Raw genomic sequence first — 24,164 nt, forward strand, 5'->3', positions numbered from 1 at the left:
AAAAGACTCTAGTCCACCAATCAGAGGCCCACAAAGCAATCATATCACCAAAAGCAGTGAAGAGAACAAGAGATTATTAGCTCGCAAAGCTAGAAAACCTGGAAGTATCTCATGTTGATGAATTCACAGGGAGCAACCATTTCCAGGTAGCACGTGTGTCGATCTAAATTGATAGCTTGTTCATATGCTCTTAATCCAACAATTCTGATGCTCAGCCCTGGCCTAGATTTATAGTCTGTTTTTTTATTATGACAGACACTTAAATGCAAAAATCTCTTTAACAATACTCAAGATAGTGTGTTTTGTTTTGCTCAAACAAGAGAAAAAGAGGACTGTAGATGGCTCATCAATTAAGAGCACATACTGCTCTAACAAAGGATGAACACGTGTGTGTATACAAAATAAATACAAAATATAAATAAACAAATAAACAAATAATATGGTCTTTCAAAAATGAAAAAGATCTAATGTTCTTTTCTCTCTTTTAAGTTCTGGTTTGTCTGGATTTTTTGCTTTTGTCTGTTTGTTTTCTAAAGAGAGAGAGAAAGAAAGGGTGCAGATTTGGGTGAATGCAGAAGTAGGGAGGATCTGGGAGGAGGTGGAGGATGGAAACCCTGAACAGCATATATTGTATCATTTTTTTCAGCAATAACAAAAAGAATTTCACAGGTCATAAATGAATAAATAAATAAATAAATAAATAAATAAATAAACTAGAGTTTAACTATACAAAGAAACATTCTAAATTAGTAAAAATGATGCTTTAAGCAAGAGTTAAACAAGAAATTGCAAATTTTATATTATATGTATAAAATGATAAATTATTCTATTTGTACATTTATTTTAAAAATAATTCATCATAATAATGATTATTTGGGGGGTATTTCTATGATAGTAAAGAAAAGAACAAACAGAAATACCACTTTAGAATTTTTTTGTTTTTTTTCTAAAATGTTATTCAATTATTTCTTTTGTTACAATAATTTTATATTTCCTCATAGCCTGTGTAATATCCACATACATATACAGATAGAAAGCCTATTCAAACCTTGGGACAATTAGAAGCACAAACCATGTAGCTGAGATTGTACATGGCTAATGACAGAGTGAAGCATTTTGAACATCTATATGCTAGATAATAAGTTAATTATCCTGCTTATTGATATGGTGGTAACCTTTGTGTTTTTACCCACCTATTGGATACATCATTCAAATTCATAATATTGCATGTCTCTTACTCCTTGCCTTCCTTCTTTCACTATTGACTATAATTTTTCATTTCTCTTATTTTGTTTGTTTTTTTGCTATTCAACAATTTCATATATGTAGACAGTGTGTTTTGATTACTTTCTCCCTCAAACTCTTTCTAACCTCCTTTCCTTTGCCATCCATACCCCTCACTGCTCAACTATTTGTTTCTGATAGATTTGAGGGGAGGAGTAATAATTGCCTTCAATGATATATTCACTGATGACCTCACCAGATTCCAGTAATGATTCCAATGTTCCCACACATTTGATTCTAATTAAACTAAATGGTTCATAAAGTATTTTTCAATTTTCTCTTTTACATTCTAATAAAATATGAAAAAATGGGGAAAACCTTATTTAAAATAATAATGTTTCCTTCTCAAGTCTCTGATTGGGTTGAAGACCAGATAGGTTAGTCTTATAATTAAGCTTAGTTGGCTAGGGGTCAAGATGTTTTAGATCTAGATAGATACTTTAAGTTAATAGAGATGAGATATGATAGATATGGATTTTCATTCAGAATTTTACACTCACCAAGATAGGAAAGATGTTTACTTCAAGTTTGCCAAATACAAATAGCCAAATCACTATGAATGTAACAGCTATGTAATTCCTGATTGTTTCGTGGTTATTCCTGCTGTATTTAGTTTATTTTATTTATGTGTAATAATATAAATGTATATGTTAAAAAATAAATATAAGAATAAAATTATTATCACCATCATCATCATCATCATCATCATCATTATTAAAAACACCTGCAGCTTATCAATAAGCACTCATGGTCTTGGTGTAAGCCTGATCTTCAAGGAACATTTGGGAGACTTTTGAAAGAACACACGCATGATTTAATCTTAACCACAGATGGGTAATCTGTAGCAGTATCTGAGAAGTTAGAATGGTATATTTGGAGACTGTTTTTTTTTTATTTTGTTTTACATCATGAGCACAGTTTCCCCTCTCTCCTCTCCTCCTAGTCCCACTTCCTCTACCTCCCTTTTACCAATCCCTATCCACTCCTCCTCTGTTTCTCTTCAGAAAAGGACCAGCATTGATGAATATCAACCAGCCATGGCCTATCAAGTTACAGTAAGACAAAACACTTCCTCTTCTCTTAAGGCTAGACAGAGACCCAGTAGGAGAAAAGGGTCCCAAAGGCAGGTAGCAGAGTCAGAGACAGCTCCTGCTCCCACTCTAGGAGTCCCACAAAAAGACCAAGCTACACAGTTGTAACATATGTATGGAAGGCCTAAGTCATGCCCGTGCAGACCCCCTCGCTGGTGGCTCAGTCTCTGTGAGCCTCTACGGGCCCAGGTTAGTGCTTCTGTAGCTCCTCTGCCTCCTACAACCCTTCTTTTGAAGAGTGTTTTTAAGTGCGAAGAGAATGTATGGAGTGTCTGTTAAACTTACAAAGATCTCAAAGTAATGGCCAGGAAAATACATTCAAATTCATGCGTGTGTGACTTCTAAATTCTTCACCATTAAATAACAGTAATTTGCCATAAAATGTTGGGGGAAATAACTTAAGCTGAAGATTTGAAGATGGGTTCTTTTTATCTTATAAAGTTGTAACTGCTATTTAAGTGGTCTATGGCTCCTTTATCCATGGGAGCAGCTTACTCTTGCTCATAGCTTCTTTCCCTTGCTAAGGCAGCCATTCAAAACCCATCACCCTCTGTACTCCACCTCCGTTTCACCTGTTAACACTCCCTGAGGTGAGGAAATCTGAAGGCTGCATACGTACTTTTCTGTCTTTCTTTACAGTGAAATCCATGCTAACACTCCGCCATTTACTTATGTTCTCTCGCTCAGCATAGGAGCTCCTAAGAAGAATAAGAATGAAAAACAGTTGACTCTGTATATTTTCTTGTGGTGTCTTTGATCTCTCTGGCTCCTTCAATCCTCCGTCCCCTTCCATAGAATTCCACAAGCTCTGCCTAATGTTTGGCTGTGGATCTCTGTGTCTATTTCCATCAGTTTCCAGGTGAAGCCTCTCAGATGGCAATTATCCTGTTATCCTAGGCACCTGTCTGGCAATATAGCAATATTAGTGGCTTCTCTCTCTCTCTCTCTCTCTCTCTCTCTCTCTCTCTCTCTCTCTCTCTCTCTCTCTCTCTCTCTCTAGGTGTTAAATTGGGCCAGTCTTTGTTTTGCCATCCCCTCAATATCTACTTCATCTTTAGTCCTACATGTCTTGTTGGCAGGAGAAATTGTAAGTCTAAGGTTTTGTGACTGGGTAGGTGTCCCAGGCCCTCCATTAGACGTCTTTTCTAGTTACAGGAGATGGCTGTTTCGGGCTCCATAACCCACCATTCATAGCAGTCTTAGCTAGGGTCACCCTCATAGATTCCTGGCCAAAGGGGAGCAGAGAGGCTAAACCACCCAACTGAGAGCATACCTGGGATGGACCGAGGCCCTCTGCACATAGGGAAGAGTGGTACAGCTCAGTCTTCATGTGGGACTCCCAACAGCAGGAGGAGGAACTAAACCTGGGATCGATCCTTTTTCCCTTAAGTGTGCTGCCTCGCCTAGCCACAATAGGAAAAGATGGATATAGTCCTACTACAACTTAATATGCCAAGGCAGGTTGATACCAGTGAAAGGCCTCCCTTTTTCTGAGGAGAAAAGGAGGATGGGAAGATGAAAGAGAGATGAGGTGAGAGGGAGGAACCAGGGGAGTGGAAGGAGGGGAAATTGATCAGGGTGTAAAAATAAAATAATAAAATAACAAAAAAAAGAATAAATACTCTATATTTTTCTTTCATGACCCATAATTCACTCTGGAGATCTACATGTAAAAGTGCTTTTTTATTTGCTTCAAATACATGTTTATATGTTTGTCTTGAAAAGGAATTAACCACAGTAACCTTGTAAGATCTCACCTCAGCCAGCTATGTATTTACCTGTTCAAGAGTTGGAAGACTTTGACTTCCTTCTCCGGTGTGACTGTGTGGCATCTAATCTGCGTGCTTAGTCTTGGGTACGTTGCCATTCGATGAATTCAAAGCTCCTTTTCCAAAACTGCTTAGTGTGTCAGATAAATTACTACTTAGCATAAGATCTGCTCTGATGTGCTATTCTTGCAGGTGTTTTATATGTATTATGCCTACGTGGATTTAGTTACTCTTGGAAGCACTTCAGCGTGTCACCTGAATACCTTGCCACCCTTCTCTTTACAAAATATCTCAGCATTTCCTTGCACTAGTGAATGAATATTTTCTGGAACACTCATTTGGAACTCATGTTCATGTTGATCTTTATAGAGTGCAGCACATATGTAGCTGCACATATGTAGTTGAGTTCTTTTTTATTATCATCTCTACCCATACAATTAGTTCAGTTTCACCACAGCCCTTAAACACCTTTCTTTGCAGGATGACAAATTTTGGGTCCAGGATGTGTAAGACGTCAGAACACCTCTTCATATTGTTGTGCTCTTGTATTTAGTAAGGACTTTCTTTTGATTCCTCCACTTTTTTCTAAGTCTATCATCCCAGTCTTGATTTATAATATCTACATCATATGCATATTTGTATATGTCCTATAATTTAAAGCATTTTTCCTAACTATACACAGTCTCTTGTAAAACTAGTGGCGCAAAAAAAAAAGCCACTTCCAAAACAATCTTAGTAAATCTTACAACTGGATTATGATAAGTTTTTAAGACAAAATATGCTTAAGTAGCATTTTATCTTTAACTTGTGCAAAAATTAAGCATACAATTGTTCAACACAGACGTACACTGGATAATGTTTGAATCGAGATAATGTGGTAGCATATCTACCCTTTCGATGTTTAGCACTTTTGTGTGGCAATAGTATTCACAACACTGTGTTGTCTGTTTTCAAGGAGGCAATGCGTTACCATAGTTACCCTATAATGCTATAATAGAACACCAGAATTTGTTTTTGCTATTTAACTAAAAAATTATATATTTGGCCAAGCTCTTCTCATCACCCCATAATCCACTTGATTATCTTAGCCTTTTCTAATTTTACTTTCTGTAAGACTATTTTCAGATAACAATGTCCTCCAAGTGTCTGCTTTCATTTTCCACTGTAAGCATGTAAACTGTCCTAAATAATTACTATATATTAACTATTTAATTATCATACAAGGTAAATATATCCATATTCATTTTCAAACCCATGTTTGGTTTCCTTAGGGGCACTGGATAATGAGAACGCTGTCTGGTTACTCAGGTAACCACTCTTCAGGGAACCTGACTCTGTTTCTATTATTCCACTCCTAGACCTTCTGGTTGGCTTTAAAAGATGGAAGGCATCCTTCTAGCCACACATCTATGAAACTAAGGACCACATGGGCCAAGGACTTCCCAAAGTGAGTTTCTTTGGTCATGTCCTACATTGAATGGTGAGTGATTAAGCCCAGGGTCTCCCAGCTGTTCATCATAAAGCAACTTCAAAAAAATTCTGACCTCCCTCCTACTCAAAGCTCTGTAGATTTCTTCCTACTGATAAGCACATCACTCTAACTTCCTGACGAGTGAGGTAGAATGGCAAGCAGCATTTCCTAAGCCTAAAGACAACTAATAGCAAGTTAACAAAACAAGATCAGAAATCATAGGTTCTAGAAATAGTTATGCTGGTATGCCACTTGGGGTACCTTCATGCAGGCCACGCATCTTGCCACAAGCTGATCTATTAAAGGAAACTGCTTCTTTTCTTGCTTCCCACAAAATGCAGTAAGAACATCGGTGAGGCAGTGTTAAGAAAGAATGTTACATAACAGGATAAACAGATTTTTTTAAGAAAAATATGAGGAGAAAACGCTAACATTTGCTTGTTGCTAAAAGTTTATGATAAATACTCAAATCCAATGTCTGAGGCAGCTAATAAGTAATGCTGCTGTTTTTTGTTTGGTTGTTTGTTTGTTTTTGTTTGTTTTGTTTTGTTTGAAACAGGATTTCTCTGTATAGCCATGGCTGTCCTGGTCCCGAAACTTGCTCTGTAGAGCAGACTGGCCTCGAACTCAAAAAGATCCACCTGCCTCTGCCTCCTGAGTGCTGCGATTAAAGGCGTGTGCCACAGCACCCAGCTAATGCTGCTGTCTTTAGCTGTGGGGAAACAAATATGCATACAAGTAAGAAAAGATGCACTTCACAGAGGAGTCACCCTCCACTGTGTCCTGTTCTAGGACTGTGGGACTCAGTGTATCATATTCTTGTCTTTCTGCTGACATTTTCGATTGTTATTTTACACTATCCTGTTTATTTTTCGTCTTCACAGCTAGATGACACATACTGAACTCAGGAGTCCAACTGTTAAGATCTCCTTCAAGAACACCTGTCCCTGCGTCACTGTGCAAATGGGAGAACAGGGATGAGAAAGGAGCAAAAATGCAAGGGCAACAGAAACCAAAATCAACAGAGACCACGAGCATATGAAAATAAAGAAAGAGGGCTCCTTCTTCACAGATTCTGCCAGGACTGGCCAGTGTCAAGCTTCTTGAGGTGTGGTCCCCTTAAGAAGCCAACTGTTGAGGTTTGTGTTTTAACACATTCTGATGTGTGTGTATGTGTGTGTCTGTGAGAGAGAGAGAGAGAGAGAGAGAGAGAGAGAGAGAGAGAGAGACAGAGAGAGACAGAGAGACAGAGAGACAGAGAGAGAGAGAGCACTTTTTGCTGACATCATTCATTTGATCTCTCCACCTTAAATTGCAGCATAGCTCACCATACAGACCTTTCCCAAATCTGATATCTGTTGAGTTAAACTGCATCAGAGAGTGATAAGTACCAAGCATCCTATATGCAGGAGGAGAGTGAGAGGAGTGCTTTTTCATTGCTATCATTTGATATCCCTCTATAGCCACAGTTCCCATTTTTCTCAATGCCTTAATTCTGTGTTCATCAAAATGCTGTGCCACACGACTGTACCAGTGGTTTGATTTTTTTTTCTCTCTGACAGGCATGTTCATCCCTTTGACATTGCATACAGTGTTGTTATCTACAAAGTTCACAATTAAAACCTGCAAAAGGTTTGGACGATCATTTTCCTCTTAGCTGATCTAAGGTATACTGCAGTTGGGGTTGCATATTTTCCATCTATAATTTCTTTGTGACAGAGACAGAAACTCCTTCACAATGAAAAGATCTGCATAGGATCATCTATCAATTTCCAAAAAGGAGATATTTGGTCACATGGATCAAAATTTGATTTCTTCTTCTCTTTTCCTAATGCCCAATGATTTTCTTTCCCCAACATAATATAATTTCACTAGCTTTTTTTCTCACTTTTGAGGTGGCACTGCCCCCACGGGATGAGATTTCAACATGAAGAATTCCAATAGCTCTGTGGGATTCTTACCTACAACATTCATTTTGGTTGGCATCCCAGGGCTGGAGACAAAGCACATCTGGATAGCCATCCCTTTCTGCCTGATGTACATCATCATCTTCCTTGGGAATGGCACCATCCTTCACGTCATCAGAACAGATGCTTCCCTGCACCAGCCCATGTATCTTTTTCTTGCCATGCTGGCATTGGCCGAGGTTGGTGTCTCTGCCTCCACTCTACCAACAGTGCTAGGTATCTTCCTTTTTGATACTTCAGAGATTACCTTTGAAGCATGCCTTCTCCAAATGTTTTTCATCCATTCTTTCTCCATTATGGAGTCAGCTGTGTTACTGGCCATGTCTGTGGACCGCTTTGTGGCCATCTACAGCCCACTTCGTTATACAACTATCTTGACACTGCCTCGCATCTTTGGCACAGGAGCTGGCATTGGACTGAAAAGCATTATACTAATGGCCCCATTGCCTATACTATTAAGGAGACTGCCCTTCTGTGGCCATAATGCCCTCTCTCATTCCTACTGTCTCCATCCCAACCTTATCCATCTGCCTTGTGGGGACATTTCTATCAACAATATCTATGGACTTTTCATTGTTACCTCCACTTTTGGGCTAGATTCATTGCTCATTGTGGTGTCCTATGGGCTTATACTCCATACTGTACTTGGCATTGCCACTGGAGAAGGGAGGAAGAAGGCGCTCAACACATGTGGCTCACATGTCTGTGCTGTGCTTGCTTATTATGTTCCGATGATTGGCTTGTCTATGGTCCATCGCTTTGCACATCATGTGTCTCCTCTACTACAAACCATGATGGCCAACGCATACCTCTTCTTTCCGCCTGTCATCAATCCCATTGTCTACAGCATTAAGACCAAGGAGATCCGCCGTGGCATTGTCCGACTGCTGTCAGAGAAGAGGCTCAGAGTCTAGCGGAGGACATTTTAAAAATGGGGTAGGTTAGTTGGTTTCTGTAGTCACATGTCATCTCAGTTTATGTTCTGTAACTGATGTAATCTTCAGGCTCGATATCTAGGAGCTGTGGAGACGGTTGGTGGGAAAGGGCGCAAACTGCTAACATACAGAACCCATGCTCTGTTTCCAGCAGCTCACTGGACAGCTCACAACTGTCTTCAACTCCAAGTCAAAAGGGATAAGATGCCTCTGGCCTCCATTGGTATGTGTACTTCAAAAAGACAAATAAACTTACAATTTTTTAAATAAATATTTTTAAAGCCAAGCACCTAGTAGAAGGGAATTAGAATATTATAATGAACTAAAATAGAATAAGAAGTAGACATGGATTTTGTGTGTGTGTGATGGATTGATTCACAAAATCGTTGGAATAATTTGCCATGTTGTCTGGCATGCATGCCTAAATACATTATCTTGCAAAGCTGGGGCAGAAATGCAGAAATGATTGTCTCTTTAAAACATCTCATTCTTCATTAGAAAACTGAAACTGATATTTGAAAGATACCTGAGAAACCCGTTGCACTCCCTACACTAGGAAGGGAGAAAATAATCAGTATTTCATCCTCTTGAATCTCTGAATTCCACAGTAGGTAAACTGAGCCTTGAGGTCCAGGCAGTTCAAAGAGGTTCCTCACTCAGGCGTTGATGTGTCATTTAGCACTCTTCACCAGGGCCCCACACCAGAGTTCTCTAAAATTATAAATCTTATACTTTATACAAGATATTGATGTTGTTCTACACAGATGTAGAGAAACAGGCTTCCTCATTGTATATTTTCTATATTGCTGAATATGACTCTACAGATACTTTTTTTTTACTTTATAAATATTTTTATTGGCTTTGTAAAAAATCAATAGTGTACAGGAGATTATTACTAAAGCACCTGAGTTGGTGTTTCTACAGAACACTATGACATCACTGTCACTGGAGAGTTTAATGTGAGGATAAAATTATGCTTACTTTTTAATTTATAAGGCTGCATATTTTCTAAATTCATAACATTTGTTTTCTAAGAATCATATTCAATGTCTCTATCATGCAAAAATGACTCTAGCAAATACTATATGAAATTCCTTTCACAGTACAGACTTTTTTTCTCATTAGCATCTCAAAACCCAAAAGTCGAAGGAAAAAACTATTTAGCATCAGAAAAAAACAGTGTCAGAAAAACTGCTGTTCAATTTCTAAAAGATGGAAAATAGTGACTCTACAGATACTTTAAATAATTAAATAGAGTGTGAATCAAGATTATTGAGGGACAATATGTAGTAAATACACTACTTCAGGTAACATTAACATGTTTATTCTTCATATAAAAATCTAATGCTTCTTCTTAGTATCTTATTCAATCATATAGAACCAAGAGCTACTATTGCCCTCTAGCTGGGACAGACCTCAGAATAACAACTATTAACACTTAGCATATGTCAATGGTGCAAGAACTCAAACATTTTGCTATTATTGTAATTTGGCCAAATAGAATGTACAGAACACAAGTCCAGACCATCAAGACTGAGTGGTGACAAAAGAGACCAGGTTTCTTCACTCATGGAGCTGACAAGTATTTTCTCCATAGATTTTCTATCTTTGCCATGCTTTGTACTTCCTAGAACGACGTTAGAATTATTTTTTGTCAGAATTTATATTATCTAACATATGAGTATGCACAGATAAAAGAAGCTTTTGAATTTGAGTTTTAAACACTTAAAATCTTGCTTCCATCTTGAATTTTAAGGACTGTGATGACTGACAAGGACTTCCATTAGAAGTTATGCTTGTGATGTGAACTCCAAGTTTCCATTTGCCATGCTCATATACACTCTGAACTGGGAATCTACCGTTGCCTAAGAGTGCAGGCCGGATTCACAGCCACATTCTGGCATTGGAACGCTGTTGAGGACAGTGGTTTAAAGTTGTGAAGAGAAGTCAAACTGGCAAACCCACGGGAAGGACCTTCTCATAGAGAGCCAGAGCAAGACAAAAGAGGTTGTTTCCTGGGTCACAAAAATCGAAGGGGATATCTTTAGGGAATCCGGACAAAAGCATTCCACATTAAAATGATACAAAGAAGATAGTGGGTTCAGGTTGTCAAAAATGTAGTAAAAAATGAAAATGTTATCAGTTGACTTTCATTTCTGGAGTTTACATGATAAATATCCAGGCTCCTTACTATAGATACCCAAATATCTGAGGATGTTGAAACTCTGAGTCTCCTAACAGAGATGCATATCAAATATATTTACTTTTGTCTACATTTCAATAATTCTGTTTTATCTGTCCAAACATAAAAAAGCACCTCAAATTATTATATTTCCATATTTATGTGTTTATATGTATATATTATATATGTAATAAATTATGTGCATGTTAGATCTATAATTATAAAAAACAAAAAATCTTTTACAATGAAAATCTAAGTCACAGCTTATTGCCACTGGATTGGGAGAAATGCAGACTAAATAAAGTCTCCTGGTGTCTAGTGATATAGCTCAGTTGGTAGAGTGTTTGCTCAACATTCATAAAGTCCTGGGTTCACGCCCTCTCTAGCCTTATAAAATGTGGTGTGGTGGTGTAAACTTGTTATTACATCACTTGGGAAGCTGAGACAGGAAAAACAGAAGTTCAAGGTCATCCTCAGTTCCAGTGAGTTTTTGAGACCCACCTGTACTACATAGAACCACCTAAAGTAATTAGGAAATAAGTAAAGTTACACAAGATTCCTAAGTCAGATATCTGTAGGTGACACTCAACACATCCCCTCCACTCTGAGGAGAGAGCCATCCTTCCTGGGGGAGAAATCAAATACAGTGTATTCAACAGCTACTTCTGCGGATCACTGTAAAGGAAGAGTCATTTGCCTCTGATGCTGTTTTCAATTGAAAATGTGTCTTGTCCTCTACTCAATATTTAATGTATGTGTACATCTTGGAGATAACTCATAGTCAGTATATGAAAAGCTTTGGCATGTATTTTTATTTCCATATGTTTTATTCATTGAATTCTAGTGTATTGTTCTTATCAGAATGTATGTGTAGGTTTCCAGGGTATTTGTGTCTATATAGTCTTATAAATAGTATTGTGGTCAAAAGTTCTCATATATATGTATGTGTCAATTTTCATGTGGCTAAATACAGATGTAAATGTAATTTTTGGAGATGGAATTGCTAAGTAAAGATTTCTATAAATTTATCATTTTGGTAGGTAAAGCAGTGTCATTATCCCCCAAAGAAATCCTGCCCATTTACTTGCCAACCAGTCTTTTATTATTCTTGAATTTTGCCCATATGACAAATACGAGGCTGTCTCTCAATTTTATTACACTTGTTATTGTTCTTAACTACATGAACTATGTGAACATAATTTTTATTTTATATAAACAGCCCCTTCATGCCAGAGTGTGAGGAGACCACTTTCCACTGAGACAAACCTCCATTAAAACAGGGGCTAGACTATTCTTACTTAACCTCAGGGCTCATCACAGCCCCAAGTGCCAGTTTCTTCATCTGATACACATGGACCAGGGATGTTACTGGCAATTGCATTTGTTGCTACAGTTCAGTTTTCTTTTTTAAAGCTAGGGGTATGCATTCACTGAAGACAAAACAATTTTATTTCCCTTCTTCGTGTCTTTATAATAAACTCAGACCATTTTATCCCTGCTCTAAAGTTGCATTATGAGTGGGCATATAAGGTATTCATTTAAATCATTTTTGTACCCCAAATTTAAACTTGAATGATAAGAGCTCTTTCAATAAATTGAAGAAAAATCTGAGGTTCAAGACAGTGGAATTTCTCCTAAGAAATGAACACACCCCTTCCTTGACAAGCATAAGACTTAAAATTTAACTACTACCCTTGACCCCTATGATAGCCCATCCTTATAGAACTTTGCACTAATTTTTCAGAGTATCCCTTCCAAGCAGAGCCAAACCTTCACCCTCAGAACTGAATGTTCAGATTTCCAGCTTCATCAGAGAGGGAAGAAACCTCTTCTCTCCAAGAGGATTCCTGTCCTCTCCCTTGAGGACTGAGGTCTCACAACACAATCTGCTTATTCCTGTAAGATCCTGTAGAGATCTCCCCACTGGTGTCCTACATCCCAGCCTAGGATCTTCAGTAATATAAAAACCACAGAAACCACAGAAAGACCAGAAAACAGAAACCAAAGAACACTGAAAGAACACAGTGAGTACTCAATGAGGCTGGACTACTCCTGAAATGCATACCAATAAAAGGAGAGGCTGGTGGCTGAAAGAGAGGACATTCCACAGAAATGGGGGTGGGAGGGACAGACTAAGCACACCCTTTTCAGAGGCTGGAGGGACATGTAGCAGGTAGAAAACAGGAAGCCATTTATGCAGAGATTTATTACACTCTCATTGATGCTGAGTGGTCCAGGAGCCCCTTATACCATGCTCCAAAGAACATGTGTGTGTTGGTCTGCATCATCAGCATCTTGCCCTGAAATGTGGCTTCCACTGAATGATAGCCCTGTTTCTCCTCTATGATATCTCCCATTTCTATCATCTTTTCTGCTTCACAAACAGCTTATCAAATATCTGTGGAAGAGGACGGTTCTGGGGAAACAAAAAGAATGATGAAAGGAATGAACAGAAGATAGCATGTACCATCAGGGGATTGGATGTTACAGTGTCTGATCTCCTGACATTCAGTGGTCTTCTCCACACAGCTCGTCCCTTTCAGTATTTTTTTTTTCATTTAGCTCTGTCAGCTCAAGAGCATAAATGTTTCAAAATAAAACACATTCTTCTATTAATATTTGCACTGACCAACCAAAGCAAGTGGAAATATAAAAACAGAAGGGAAGATCATATACATTTAAAAAGAGAGTGTGTGTCTACAATCTAGAAAAAGTAAAGAGTATCAAACTGTGTTCAAGAGTTCCTGGAAGCCAGACTGTGGTGGTATGTGCCTTTAACCCTAGCACTTGGGAGGCCAAGGCAGGCAGATATCTGAGTTTAAAGCCAGTCTGGTCTCCAAAGTGAATCCAGGATAGCCAGGGCTACACAGAGAACCCCTGTCTCAACAAAACAAAACAAGTCAAATCAAAAATAGTTCCTGGGCCAGCACAGAATATAGCGAGTGATGAACTGTTGTACTGGAGTCAGGCTAGACAGCCTCAAGGAGCCCCTGTGCTCTGGTCATGTCCTGGTTGTGTGAACAATCTTGTCCTTGCACAGTGCCAGGGGTGGAGGACCCGACATAATTTGTCTCAGATTTCTTTATATTTTTACAAATAACGAGACACCTCTCTAGTGAGTATGGTTTGGTTTAGAATATTTTCTAAGTTGTTAAATATTAATAACGATTTTATTAATGAAGATGATTAATACTCAGTACTAGGAGAGCTTCACAAGCCTTAGCCACTTACCTTTTGTTTTGTGGTTTATGGACATTCTTACTCTTTACTATTCTGTTGGTAATTCTCACTGATGTCTATAACTTCTATATAATTTTCTTTGTTATGAAAATTTTATTCTTAAATATTTGCCTCTCTCTCCTCTTCTTTCCTCCTCCTTCTCTTCCTCCTTCTCTTCCTCCTCCTCTTCCTCCTCATCCTTCTCCTCCTCCTCCTTCTTCTTCTTTTCTCTCTCTCTCTCTCTCTCTCTCTCTCTCTCTCTCTCTCTCTCTCTCTCTCTCTCTCATTTTTCAAGGCAGGGTTCTCTGTGTAGCACTGGCTGTTCTGAACTCACTTTGTAGACCAGACTGGATCTACATTTATTTTTTTCTAATGGATCAGATTTTCTAGGTTTTAGATATTAACTTACAGGGGAAAACTTCAAAATATTTTGATTCGAAAGACTTCCATTTCTGCATTAATTTTCTGTTTCTGTTTTTCCCCAGTTTTATTCTGCTGTTGCTGCTGCTAGTGCTGCTGTTGCTGCTGCTGCTGCTGCTGCTGCTGCTGCTGCTGCTGCTGCTGCTGCTGTTCAAATTCTTATGTAAGTTTTCCAAGAGTTGTACATTTGGCATTTATGTACATGGTAGGGTGAATGAGGGTCTAATACTCTATAATTATGAGACATAATTAAATGGTAGGTTTTCTCCTGATAAATATATCATAGTTTTCGTTCTCAGAACATTCCAAACATGAAGACCCATTCCTTGTTAGATTTAAAGATCTACGTTAGTCCTCTAGAGGGAAATATAGAGCCCCACGGCTCTTGAAAGTTTCTCATTTATTACCGCCTCAGACCACTTTACCTGGCTTCACTTCCCAACAATAACACTAAAATGCCTTTGTAAATGTTTCCTTTACAGAAACATCTCTACAAAGTTATTTTCATAAAACTCTCTTTGCTTCCTCTTCCATTTATATTTCATTACTAAATTTTAGATTTCCTTATGAATTGATCTTAACCTATCTAAACTTTCCTCCCTTCCTTTTCTTTTTAATTTCCTTATCCGAAGTTCTGATATACATTATCATATTAACTCCCAGATTCTCAGCTACTTGACAATGAAACGTTCCCATGACTTCCCCCTGTCTTATTGGGCCTATGTAGTACTCATCTCCACATCACTTCTCATGGACTATCCCTACGAATACTGAACTCTTGGTACCCAAAATCCACCCCTTCCATTCTACTCCAATGCTCTATAAAGGAATACATGTCATTTTAATCCACACAATTGCTGAAGCAAGAGACCTGGAAATCATCTTGATAGTTTCCAATTTAAACACTATTTTATCTGAGTGAAATCACAAAGTGCAAAACAAAAAAATTAACAACAACAACAAACGTTCTGTGACATCAGTCAAGTAGACCAGAGATAAAACTTTTGTGTTTGTTTGTTTAAAATCCTAATAATTTCCATTTCCGTTGGTAAAAATATATGTATAGGTACATAGGCAGATAGAACAGTCATCAGAGTACATATTACAAGAGGAAATATATAGCTCAATTTGAGCGCACAGCTGAAGAAGTACAAGTTGAAAGAAATGAGAGTATCTTGGATAGGGATGCATGGAAGAAGAATCCTCAGTGTTTGACTTCTGGCTGTTGGATGACTCAGTATGGCATTTCTCAGGCACAATCTATAGAGTATACTTCTTGATTGTACTGATTGAATGAGCAATGCTATCATATTAATGCTGTTCTTAATGTGGAATGCAGATTCTGTACGTTGCGTCCAGCAAGCATGACAGAAGGAACTAATACCACTCACAATCCTTTCTACTTCATCCTCACTGGCATCCCTGGATTTGAGGCTATCCATCTCTGGATCTCCATCCCCTTCTTCTGCCTCTACACCATCTCCATCATGGGCAACACCACCATCCTCAGTGTCATCCGCACGGAGCCAGCTCTCCACCAGCCCATGTACCTCTTCCTCTCCATGCTGGCCCTCACTGACCTGGGTCTCACTCTCACCACGCTGCCCACTGTCATGCAGCTCCTCTGGTTCAACATTCGGGAAATCAGCTTTGAGGCCTGCTTTGCTCAGTTCTTCTTCCTCCATGGGTTCTCCTTTATGGAATCATCAGTTCTATTGGCCATGTCCTTTGACCGTTATGTGGCCATCTGCCGCCCTCTCCACTATGCCTCCATCCTCACCAACGAGGTCATCGGTAGAATTGGGTTGGCCATCATTTGCCGCTGTGTCTTGGCTGTCCTTCCCTCCCTTTTCTTACTCAAGCGCCTGCCCTTCTGCCGTTCCCACCTTCTTTCTCACTCCTACTGCCTCCACCAGGACATGATTCACCTGGTCTGTGCTGACATCAGGGTCAACAGCTGGTATGGATTTGCTCTGGTCCTGCTCGTTATTGTATTGGACCCTCTGCTCATTGGAGTCTCCTACGCACTTATCCTGAAAAGTATCTTGAACACAGCCACGTGGACTGAGCGACTCCGGGCTCTCAATAACTGTCTGTCTCATATGCTGGCTGTTCTGGTTCTCTATGTCCCCATGGTCGGTGTGTCTATGACTCACCGCTTTGCCAAGCATGCCTCTCCACTGGTCCATGTTCTCATGGCTAATATCTACCTGCTGGCACCTCCTGTGATGAACCCCATCATTTACAGTGTCAAAACCAGGCAGATCCGCCAGGGAATCATTCACCTCCTTTTGCAGAGAAAAGTGCACTGAAGACTGGTTTATATTGAAAGGAATAATTTTATGTCGAGCACAAATATTACCTCCATAAAATTGTATGTAGCAAAGATGTGTAATGGAACAGTTGCTTTATAAGACACAGCTAACACACATGTGTGTTAGGCTTTGTGTTATTTCTGTTGTTGTTGAAGTCTTAGCTTTAGTCCATGGTTACTGATAGGATAACAAGGTATTATTTCAATCTTCTTGTATCTATCGATGCTTGCTTTGTGACCTACTACACGGTCAATTTTGGAGAAGGGTCCATGAGGTGCTGAAAAGAAGGTATAATCTTTTGTGTTTGGGTGAAAAGTTCTGTAGATACTGTTAGATCCCGTTGATTCATGACATTGGTTAGTGTCATTATTTCTGGGTTTAGCTTGTTAAAGTCTCCCATTATTAATGTTTGGGGATTGATGTGTGGTTTAAGCTTTATTAATATTTCTTTTACAAATGTGGGTGCCCTTGTATTGGGGGCATAGATTTTCAGAATTGTTGTGTCATCTTGGTTGAATTTTCCTTTGATGAGTATGAAGTGTCCTCCTTCATCTTTTTTTATTTATTTTGGTTGAAAGTCTTATTTTATTGGATATCAGAATGGCTACACCAGCTTGCTTCTTGTGTCTGTTTGCTTGGAATACCTTTCTCCTGCCTTTTACCCTGAGGTAATGTCTATCCTTGTGGTTGAGGTGCGTTTCTTGAATGCAGAAGACTGTTGGGTCTTATTTATGCATCTATTCTGTTAGTCTATGTCTTTTTATTGGAGAATTGAGACCAGTGATGTTGAGAGACATTAATGACCAGTGACTGTTAAGTCCTTTGATTTTGATGTTGGTTGCGGAAGAGTGTTTGTGTGTTTGTCTGGTTATGTTTTCCTACACCGAAGTTGTCTGTTTCCTGTGTTATCCTGGTTGTAGTTTGCCACTTTGGGTTGGAGTTTCCCCTCTAGTACCTTCTATAGGGTTGGATTTGTGGATGGGTACTGTTTGAATTTGCTTTTGTCATGGAATATCTTGTTTTCTTCATGTATGGTTATCGAAAGTTTCGCTGGGTACAGTAGTCTGGTCTCCTAGGGTTTGGAAGACCTCTGCCCAGGTCTTTCTAGATTTTATGGTCTCTGCTGAGAAGTGAACAACATTTTTAAAATATAAAGCTTTTTCTTCTTCATGGTGTCTTGAACATATGGTAAAGTAGGTGATTTTGCTTTACAAACAAAAAAATTATAATATATGAGCATGCACACTAAAGCCATAGTCTTTCCATGCCTCTTTCAATAGTAAATGATAGAATTTAATTCAACTCAAAGTTTTATATAATTTCAAACCATAATAATGGAGAAAACTTCATAGACTAGGAGATCAATTAAAGAAAAATAAGACCCAGATGTTGGTGCTGTATGGAAAGACAAATGAACACGACTTACCAAGAGCTGAGGTGAAGTAAGTTTAAGAATCTGGGAGTTTGGAGAAACTAAAGTATGAGGAAGAATTTGCCTCACTCCATGCACAGCTTTCATGCAAATTGTGTGATTTGGGTCTAGAAGCATCCACTAAGCAATGACTCTGGGCAGTAACGGAACAATGCTGATGCCACCGTCTAGTTTCTATTACCAAGCTTTCTAGTATTAAATTTACAGGAAAAAGAGAAGTAAAATGCAGGCTGACCTGCATCTCATCTGTTAACAGATATTTACCTGAGATCAAAATCCAGTCAACTCATTAAGAGACCAGTTCCTACCCAGATTTTTTACATGTAATGTACATATTTTAAACCTTCTATTTTTTACATATATTGTATACTAAATGCGTTTTTCAGTTTTTTAAAACTTTTTTCATTTTCTGAGATTATTGTTACATCATCCCTCCTTTCCCTTTTCTCTTTCCAAACCCTCCTATATACCTGACTTGGTCTCTTTTAAATTCATGGGCTCCTTTAAAATAGTACAGAATATCTATTTTGGAAGTATATACTTAAATATGTATTTATGTATGTATTCTGTATGTATGTCTTGTCACATATGCTTATAATAGAATAAACATTAAAAATTTTAAACACAAAAATGTATTTCACAGTCTAAACTTTGTTGGAGGCAAAATTAAAAAATGAGTCAGCAGCAACTAATGTGTTGATGAAAATATTTGTTAGTGACTATATTCTCAAATCACTGACATCATTGTGAAAGCATTATATATTTAGAAATATGAAATATATGATGAATGATTGTAAACCTACTATATCTCTGAAAATGAGCTCTTACTAACTACATACATTTATTATAAAATATTAGCTAGCAATTTAAAATTACTGAAGCTAGACAGATTTTTTTGTTGTCTTAGAGAATAAACACATCCTTTTAATTGCTGTTCAAAGCAAAATTAGTACTTCAACTATTTTACCTTATCTATCTATCATATCTATCAGACACATGAGCCTTTGGATAATTCTTGAAAAATATTTACATTCGCAGTGTGGTAGAAAATATGAATGTTCTGTAATTTACAAAGAAAAATTAAGATGCAAGAAATATCAAAAGGTTTGTGATGGATTTATGTCCTAGAAAAATAGTATAATTTCTGTAGCACTAAATGAAGCTTTATTTGTACAATTTATGAAGGCGTAATTATGTTTGTATCTCACAGAAGCTTGTAGGTAAGGAAAAATTCACAAGCGCTTTAATACTAAAAAAAAAATAAGTGCTTCAAAAAATTACTGTGTAAAAGTGACCAGTGAACTAAATGAGTTGGAAGGAATAGCCTACAAAATGGAAAATATTGTCATTGCAATTGGGGCCCTTGAGGTGAAAGGGGCTAAAGACCTGGTACTAGACCTGTGAGTCAGCTCTACAAAGGGAATTATGGTTTAGGAGGTGAGGGTATGGCCCTCCCCATTTATAAAGCTTTCTATTAAACCACTGACAGAAATAGAAAAACAATTAAACCTATGCTGATGGCACTGACTGAGAGGAGAGCTCAGGGAAGAGAACAGAAGATACCTCAGAGCATGCTGAAACTGATGAAGGCTGAGGAGGGGGAAGGAAAGGGGAAGGCAGAATGTCAAAGTGTGATGCCTTGGCAGCTGATGCTGCATTTTATGCCTCAGTTGAAATCACTCAGTCAAAGTACATCCCAGAGTCTTTAGGTACACATGAATTCTGCATATGGAGACCACGGCATGGTGGGATTGAGGAAGAATTGGTTCCTTCTATAGCAGAGTGGCTTTATAGATAGGTTATCATACAATTTATTGTTAAAAAATAGACAGCTTTCAAAGTTAAATAGGGTTCTATCATAAGGAAGAAAATGTTTATATCATGAATATCTGGGGTCAAACAGAAATATATACCCATTCAGAGGTACTTTTCCAGAATCACCATCCTTAATCAAGGGGTCACTTCATCCCTAGGAATTTTAGAAAAATGAAATTTTTTATTTATTTTAAGTATCATTAAATCTCAAAACTAATGCTAACTGGCTATTGGCTAAGGGTTGGGATAGAATAAATGATGGATTTATTGTCTCTGCTTTTGATATGTAATTAGAGAAGAAAATGGACTGTGTACCCATATATGTTCATGTATGTCAATAAAATGTAAGAAGGAATGCATGTGACAATGACACTTATGATTCAGAATCAATCTTAGAGTGATGCTTTGAATTCCTCCCTTCCTTTCCTTTTCAAAGTATGTAACAGAAAACTTTACTTGTGGGAGGATTATGACCAGAGTTTCTGCATTAAAGAATAAAACCCCCGTCCCCCCTGGGTCTGTGATTCAGATCAATCCCTTCTTGCAGGAGAACAAGGTGGCAATTCCCTGTTGAATTGGACGCGTCTTAACACTGTATATGATGGGATTGAGCACTGGTGGCACAAAGAGATATATGCTTGACATGAGTGTGTGGACCATTGGCGATGCGTGCTTGGCAACACGATGCATCACAGACACACCAATCATAGGCACGTAATATATAAGCACTGCACAAATGTGTGACACGCATGTGTTGAGTGCCTTCCTCCGACCCTCACCCGAAGCAATACCCATCACTGTGTAAAGAATGAGCCCATAAGAGACAACAATGAGCAGTGAGTCCAGCCCAAAAGTGGCCAGGACAATGGACAACCCCAGGATGCTGTTCAGCCTGGTATCTGCACAAGGCAATTGGATCAAGTCCGAGTGGAGACAATAAGAATGGGAAAGAATATTTATGTGACAATACGGTAGCTGTTTTAAAAGAATTGGAAGTGGAGCCATGAGTGCAACACTCTTTACTGTAATACCCAGACCCATGGATATGATCCGAGGCAGAGTTAGGATGGATGTGTAGCGCAGAGGGTTGTAGATGGCTACAAAACGGTCGTAACTCATAGCCAACAGGACTCCTGACTCCATGCCAGAGAAAGTGTGAATAAAGAACATTTGGGCCAAACAGCCATCAAAGTCAATTCTGTAGGCATCAAACCAAAGAATGCCCATAACAGTGGGCAGGGTGGACACAGAGACTCCCACCTCAGTGACAGCAAGCATGGAGAGGAACAGGTACATTGGCTCATGGAGAGCTGAGTCAGCCTTCACTGCTGCCATGATTAGACTGTTGCCCACAACGGCAACCATGTACATGATGAAGAAGGGAATGGAAAGCCAGCCGTGTTGGGCCTCCAGTCCTGGGATGCCAGTCAGGAAGACTGACCCGAGATCAAGGGTTTCATTGTTTTCTGTTCCCATGACTCCAACAGTAGAGAGGAGGCTTCAGCTGAAAGTGAAACAAACTAAAGTTAGCTCACACCTGCTGAGTCATACTTGTTAGTATTCACTGTAAAAACTTAAAGAAGGGGGTAAGAAAGGTGGTGGGTGAAGTAATACAACAGACATGTTCATCTTCCTTCCTGGTCCCCTGAGTCCCCAGTGCTCACCTGTTGCATGTCAAAGAGGTATTTCTGGTTGCTCAGACTTATGAGAGATTGCTTTTTTTTGTTTGTTCACTTGTAAAATGAAGGTATACTATTCTCACATTTAAATGTGCAGAAGGTAGAGAATATTGATAGGTTTCTGGTTTTCTAAGGTGATGAAAGTGAATCCCAATATGATATAGGTTAGAGTCATCACAGAGTTAAATTTTCACTGAGCTACTGTAAATCTAAGAAGACAAGAATATATAGGTAAGTAATCAGACCGATGGATTCTCACTCTTTTCCAGGCAGGAAGCCATACATTGAATAAACTGAGACTGTGGCTTTAGAAGACTGGAAACTCAAGTTCCAGGTGAACATGTAAATTCACAAGCTACCTCTGAATGGAAAACAGAGTTCAGCAAATCTATCGATGCTGCAGTGCTGCAAAATGAGATTTGACTGAGTATCCATGGCCTTAGTGATGATGCAAATGAAGTGGCTCAACCGGCCATCAAAGGACCGCTCACAGCATGGAAATCCTAAAGTTCAGAATTATGTAATGTGGCTTGATATAATGTAACCTAGTGGATGGAAGATATCACAGTAAATCAAATTTGCAACAAAATAAATGTAAACAAGAAGACGGGATGACACAGATGTAATCGATATGCAAGCTGAGGAAATTCCAGCCTTGCATTTATTCTTTCACAAGAGTAGACCTATGGGGAGGGAGGGAGGGAGGAATAGGAGGATACAAGTGATGGGCTAACAATTGAGATGTAATATGAATAAATTAATAAAAAAAATTTTAAAAGAGTAGACCTATGTATGAATCCTTCATGACTACCCATTGTTGACAAAATATTGTCCACACATCCAAAGAATGTTTAGATCTGTTCTGATGGATAGGTGAACAGTTAGAGCAATGTATATCCAAGGGAATGCAAAGAGTGGTACCATGTTGAAAAGAGCTGGGCAACACTGAGCCAGCCTGGCCAGAGAGCCTGCTTTCCCTTCTGTCTGCAGTCTTCATGCAGAGATCTGGTGAAGCCCCATGCAGCTCACCTTGTGTTCTCCTGAAAGCAAACAGCTCCCCTGATAGGTGGAATATGCTTTCTTGTGTCTCTTATTCACAGTCCCCTTGTTTCTATTTTACACACTGTTTATTCTCAACCTTTATTGCATATTAATATTGAAGAATTGCAGTGCCTATAGTAATAGCTCATGTCAACTCAATTAGAACTTCCAGGTACAGGAGACAGTTACCATTATTTGCTGGGGTGAATGTAGCACTCAAAAGTGAGATTCATTTTGTCTCATTCTTACACTGAACAATGAAGGTCTTTTACTGTAAAATAATACTTGCAAGCACTCCTCAAATCACTGTCCATTTCCTTGTAGTCCAGTGAGCTTTCCTTCTGGGCTGCAATTCCACGCTTCCTTTTTCTTCATCTACTGGACTCACTCTTTAACATCTCCCTGGCCCTCTGAGGAGACTCAGATTTGCTCATAATGCTCAAAATTCCACCAACAAATGTAGCCTAGACATGACATTAGTTTCATACCTCCTTGGAATCCAGTTGGATCAGCCTAAAGTCAATAATGGGAAAAAAATTCCTCATTACAAGAAAATGAAATAGATTGTCTTCCTTTACATTTTTCTTGTCCTTGTTGCATATTGCTTTGTATCTGCCTAACTCTCAATATACAATAGTTCTGCTTATATGATTTATTCATAATCTCCTTCATGACATCTTGCTACCAATCTGTCATCTACGCTCCACTTAATTACTCTCAATAAATGAGTGCTTACTATAGCCTAAGAATACTGACCTCATCTTATCTCATTGTGTTACAGAGGACTATCTTTTTCTTGATTTGAATATTTGTGAAAACATTAATCTTAATTTGTGAGTACATATCTTCTTGTATATTTGTTAGTTTAATAACAATATCTCCTACAAGCCTGAAACTCCATCAGAAAAGAGGGAAAAAGATTGATTTTCTCCAATAAATTCTAATAGTTGCCTAAGTTTAAATACTAACCAGATTTGTATGAAAAATACTGGATGAATAAATAATTTAATACATAAGCAGTAACTGAAAGTTTCAAAAATGTTGCTTTATAGTTCCTTCTCCATATTACACATTGTTCATAATAAATTCCTTTGTCTACTTCTCAAAGTATCTGGCTTTTAATATCCAGACAAGACAGATTCTCTTGTCAGGATTCATGCTGGATAATAAATTTAGCATGAGCCAACAATGAGATAAACAGTTTACACAGTGACAGCTTTTCATAATACTGTGTAAGCATAAATACAAAGTTATCTCAATCCTTACCTCTATAATATTTTACAGACTTTAGATATTTTCTTAAAAGTGACATTCTTGCTTGAACAGAATGTTACAGCATTTAAGACATGTCCTGACAATTACTGTTTATAATTTATAATGCTTCTGCTCAGCAATATACTTGAATTTCATCTTGAGAACAAGTATTCTCTTGTATTTATTTTAAGCCTAGATTCTATGGCACAGCTATTGTCCATGAAATGAATCTCTTCCAAAATTACCTTATTACTTTACATATTCTTGCATCATTTTTTAGGACAGTCCAC

The 24,164-nt window shown here is 38.3% G+C and overlaps 3 protein-coding genes across 3 annotated transcripts; 2 read left to right on the forward strand and 1 right to left on the reverse strand.

Annotated features, from left to right (window-relative positions):
* Positions 1 to 7,542: 7,542 nt before the first annotated feature.
* Positions 7,543 to 8,496, forward strand: LOC311581005 (olfactory receptor 51J1-like; the record flags this gene model as incomplete). Its single annotated transcript, XM_084752872.1, has 1 exon — positions 7,543 to 8,496. The coding sequence occupies one exon, from the start codon at positions 7,543 to 7,545 to the stop codon at positions 8,494 to 8,496; it is 954 nt and encodes a 317-aa protein (XP_084608998.1).
* Positions 8,497 to 15,693: 7,197 nt separating this feature from the next.
* OR51Q1 (olfactory receptor family 51 subfamily Q member 1) lies at positions 15,694 to 16,650 on the forward strand (the record flags this gene model as incomplete). Its single annotated transcript, XM_084753788.1, has 1 exon — positions 15,694 to 16,650. Exon 1 carries the CDS (start codon positions 15,703 to 15,705, stop codon positions 16,648 to 16,650), a length of 948 nt encoding a protein of 315 aa, XP_084609914.1. The 5' UTR covers positions 15,694 to 15,702.
* A 3,775-nt stretch (positions 16,651 to 20,425) lies between these two features.
* LOC311581093 (olfactory receptor 51I2-like) lies at positions 20,426 to 21,376 on the reverse strand (the record flags this gene model as incomplete). The annotated part of the gene is made up of 1 exon (XM_084753057.1): positions 20,426 to 21,376. The coding sequence occupies one exon, from the start codon at positions 21,374 to 21,376 to the stop codon at positions 20,426 to 20,428; it is 951 nt and encodes a 316-aa protein (XP_084609183.1).
* Positions 21,377 to 24,164: the final 2,788 nt, after the last annotated feature.

Source organism: Acomys minous, assembly GCF_964271855.1.
Source record: "Acomys minous genome assembly, chromosome: 2".
NCBI lineage: Eukaryota > Metazoa > Chordata > Mammalia > Rodentia > Muridae > Acomys > Acomys minous.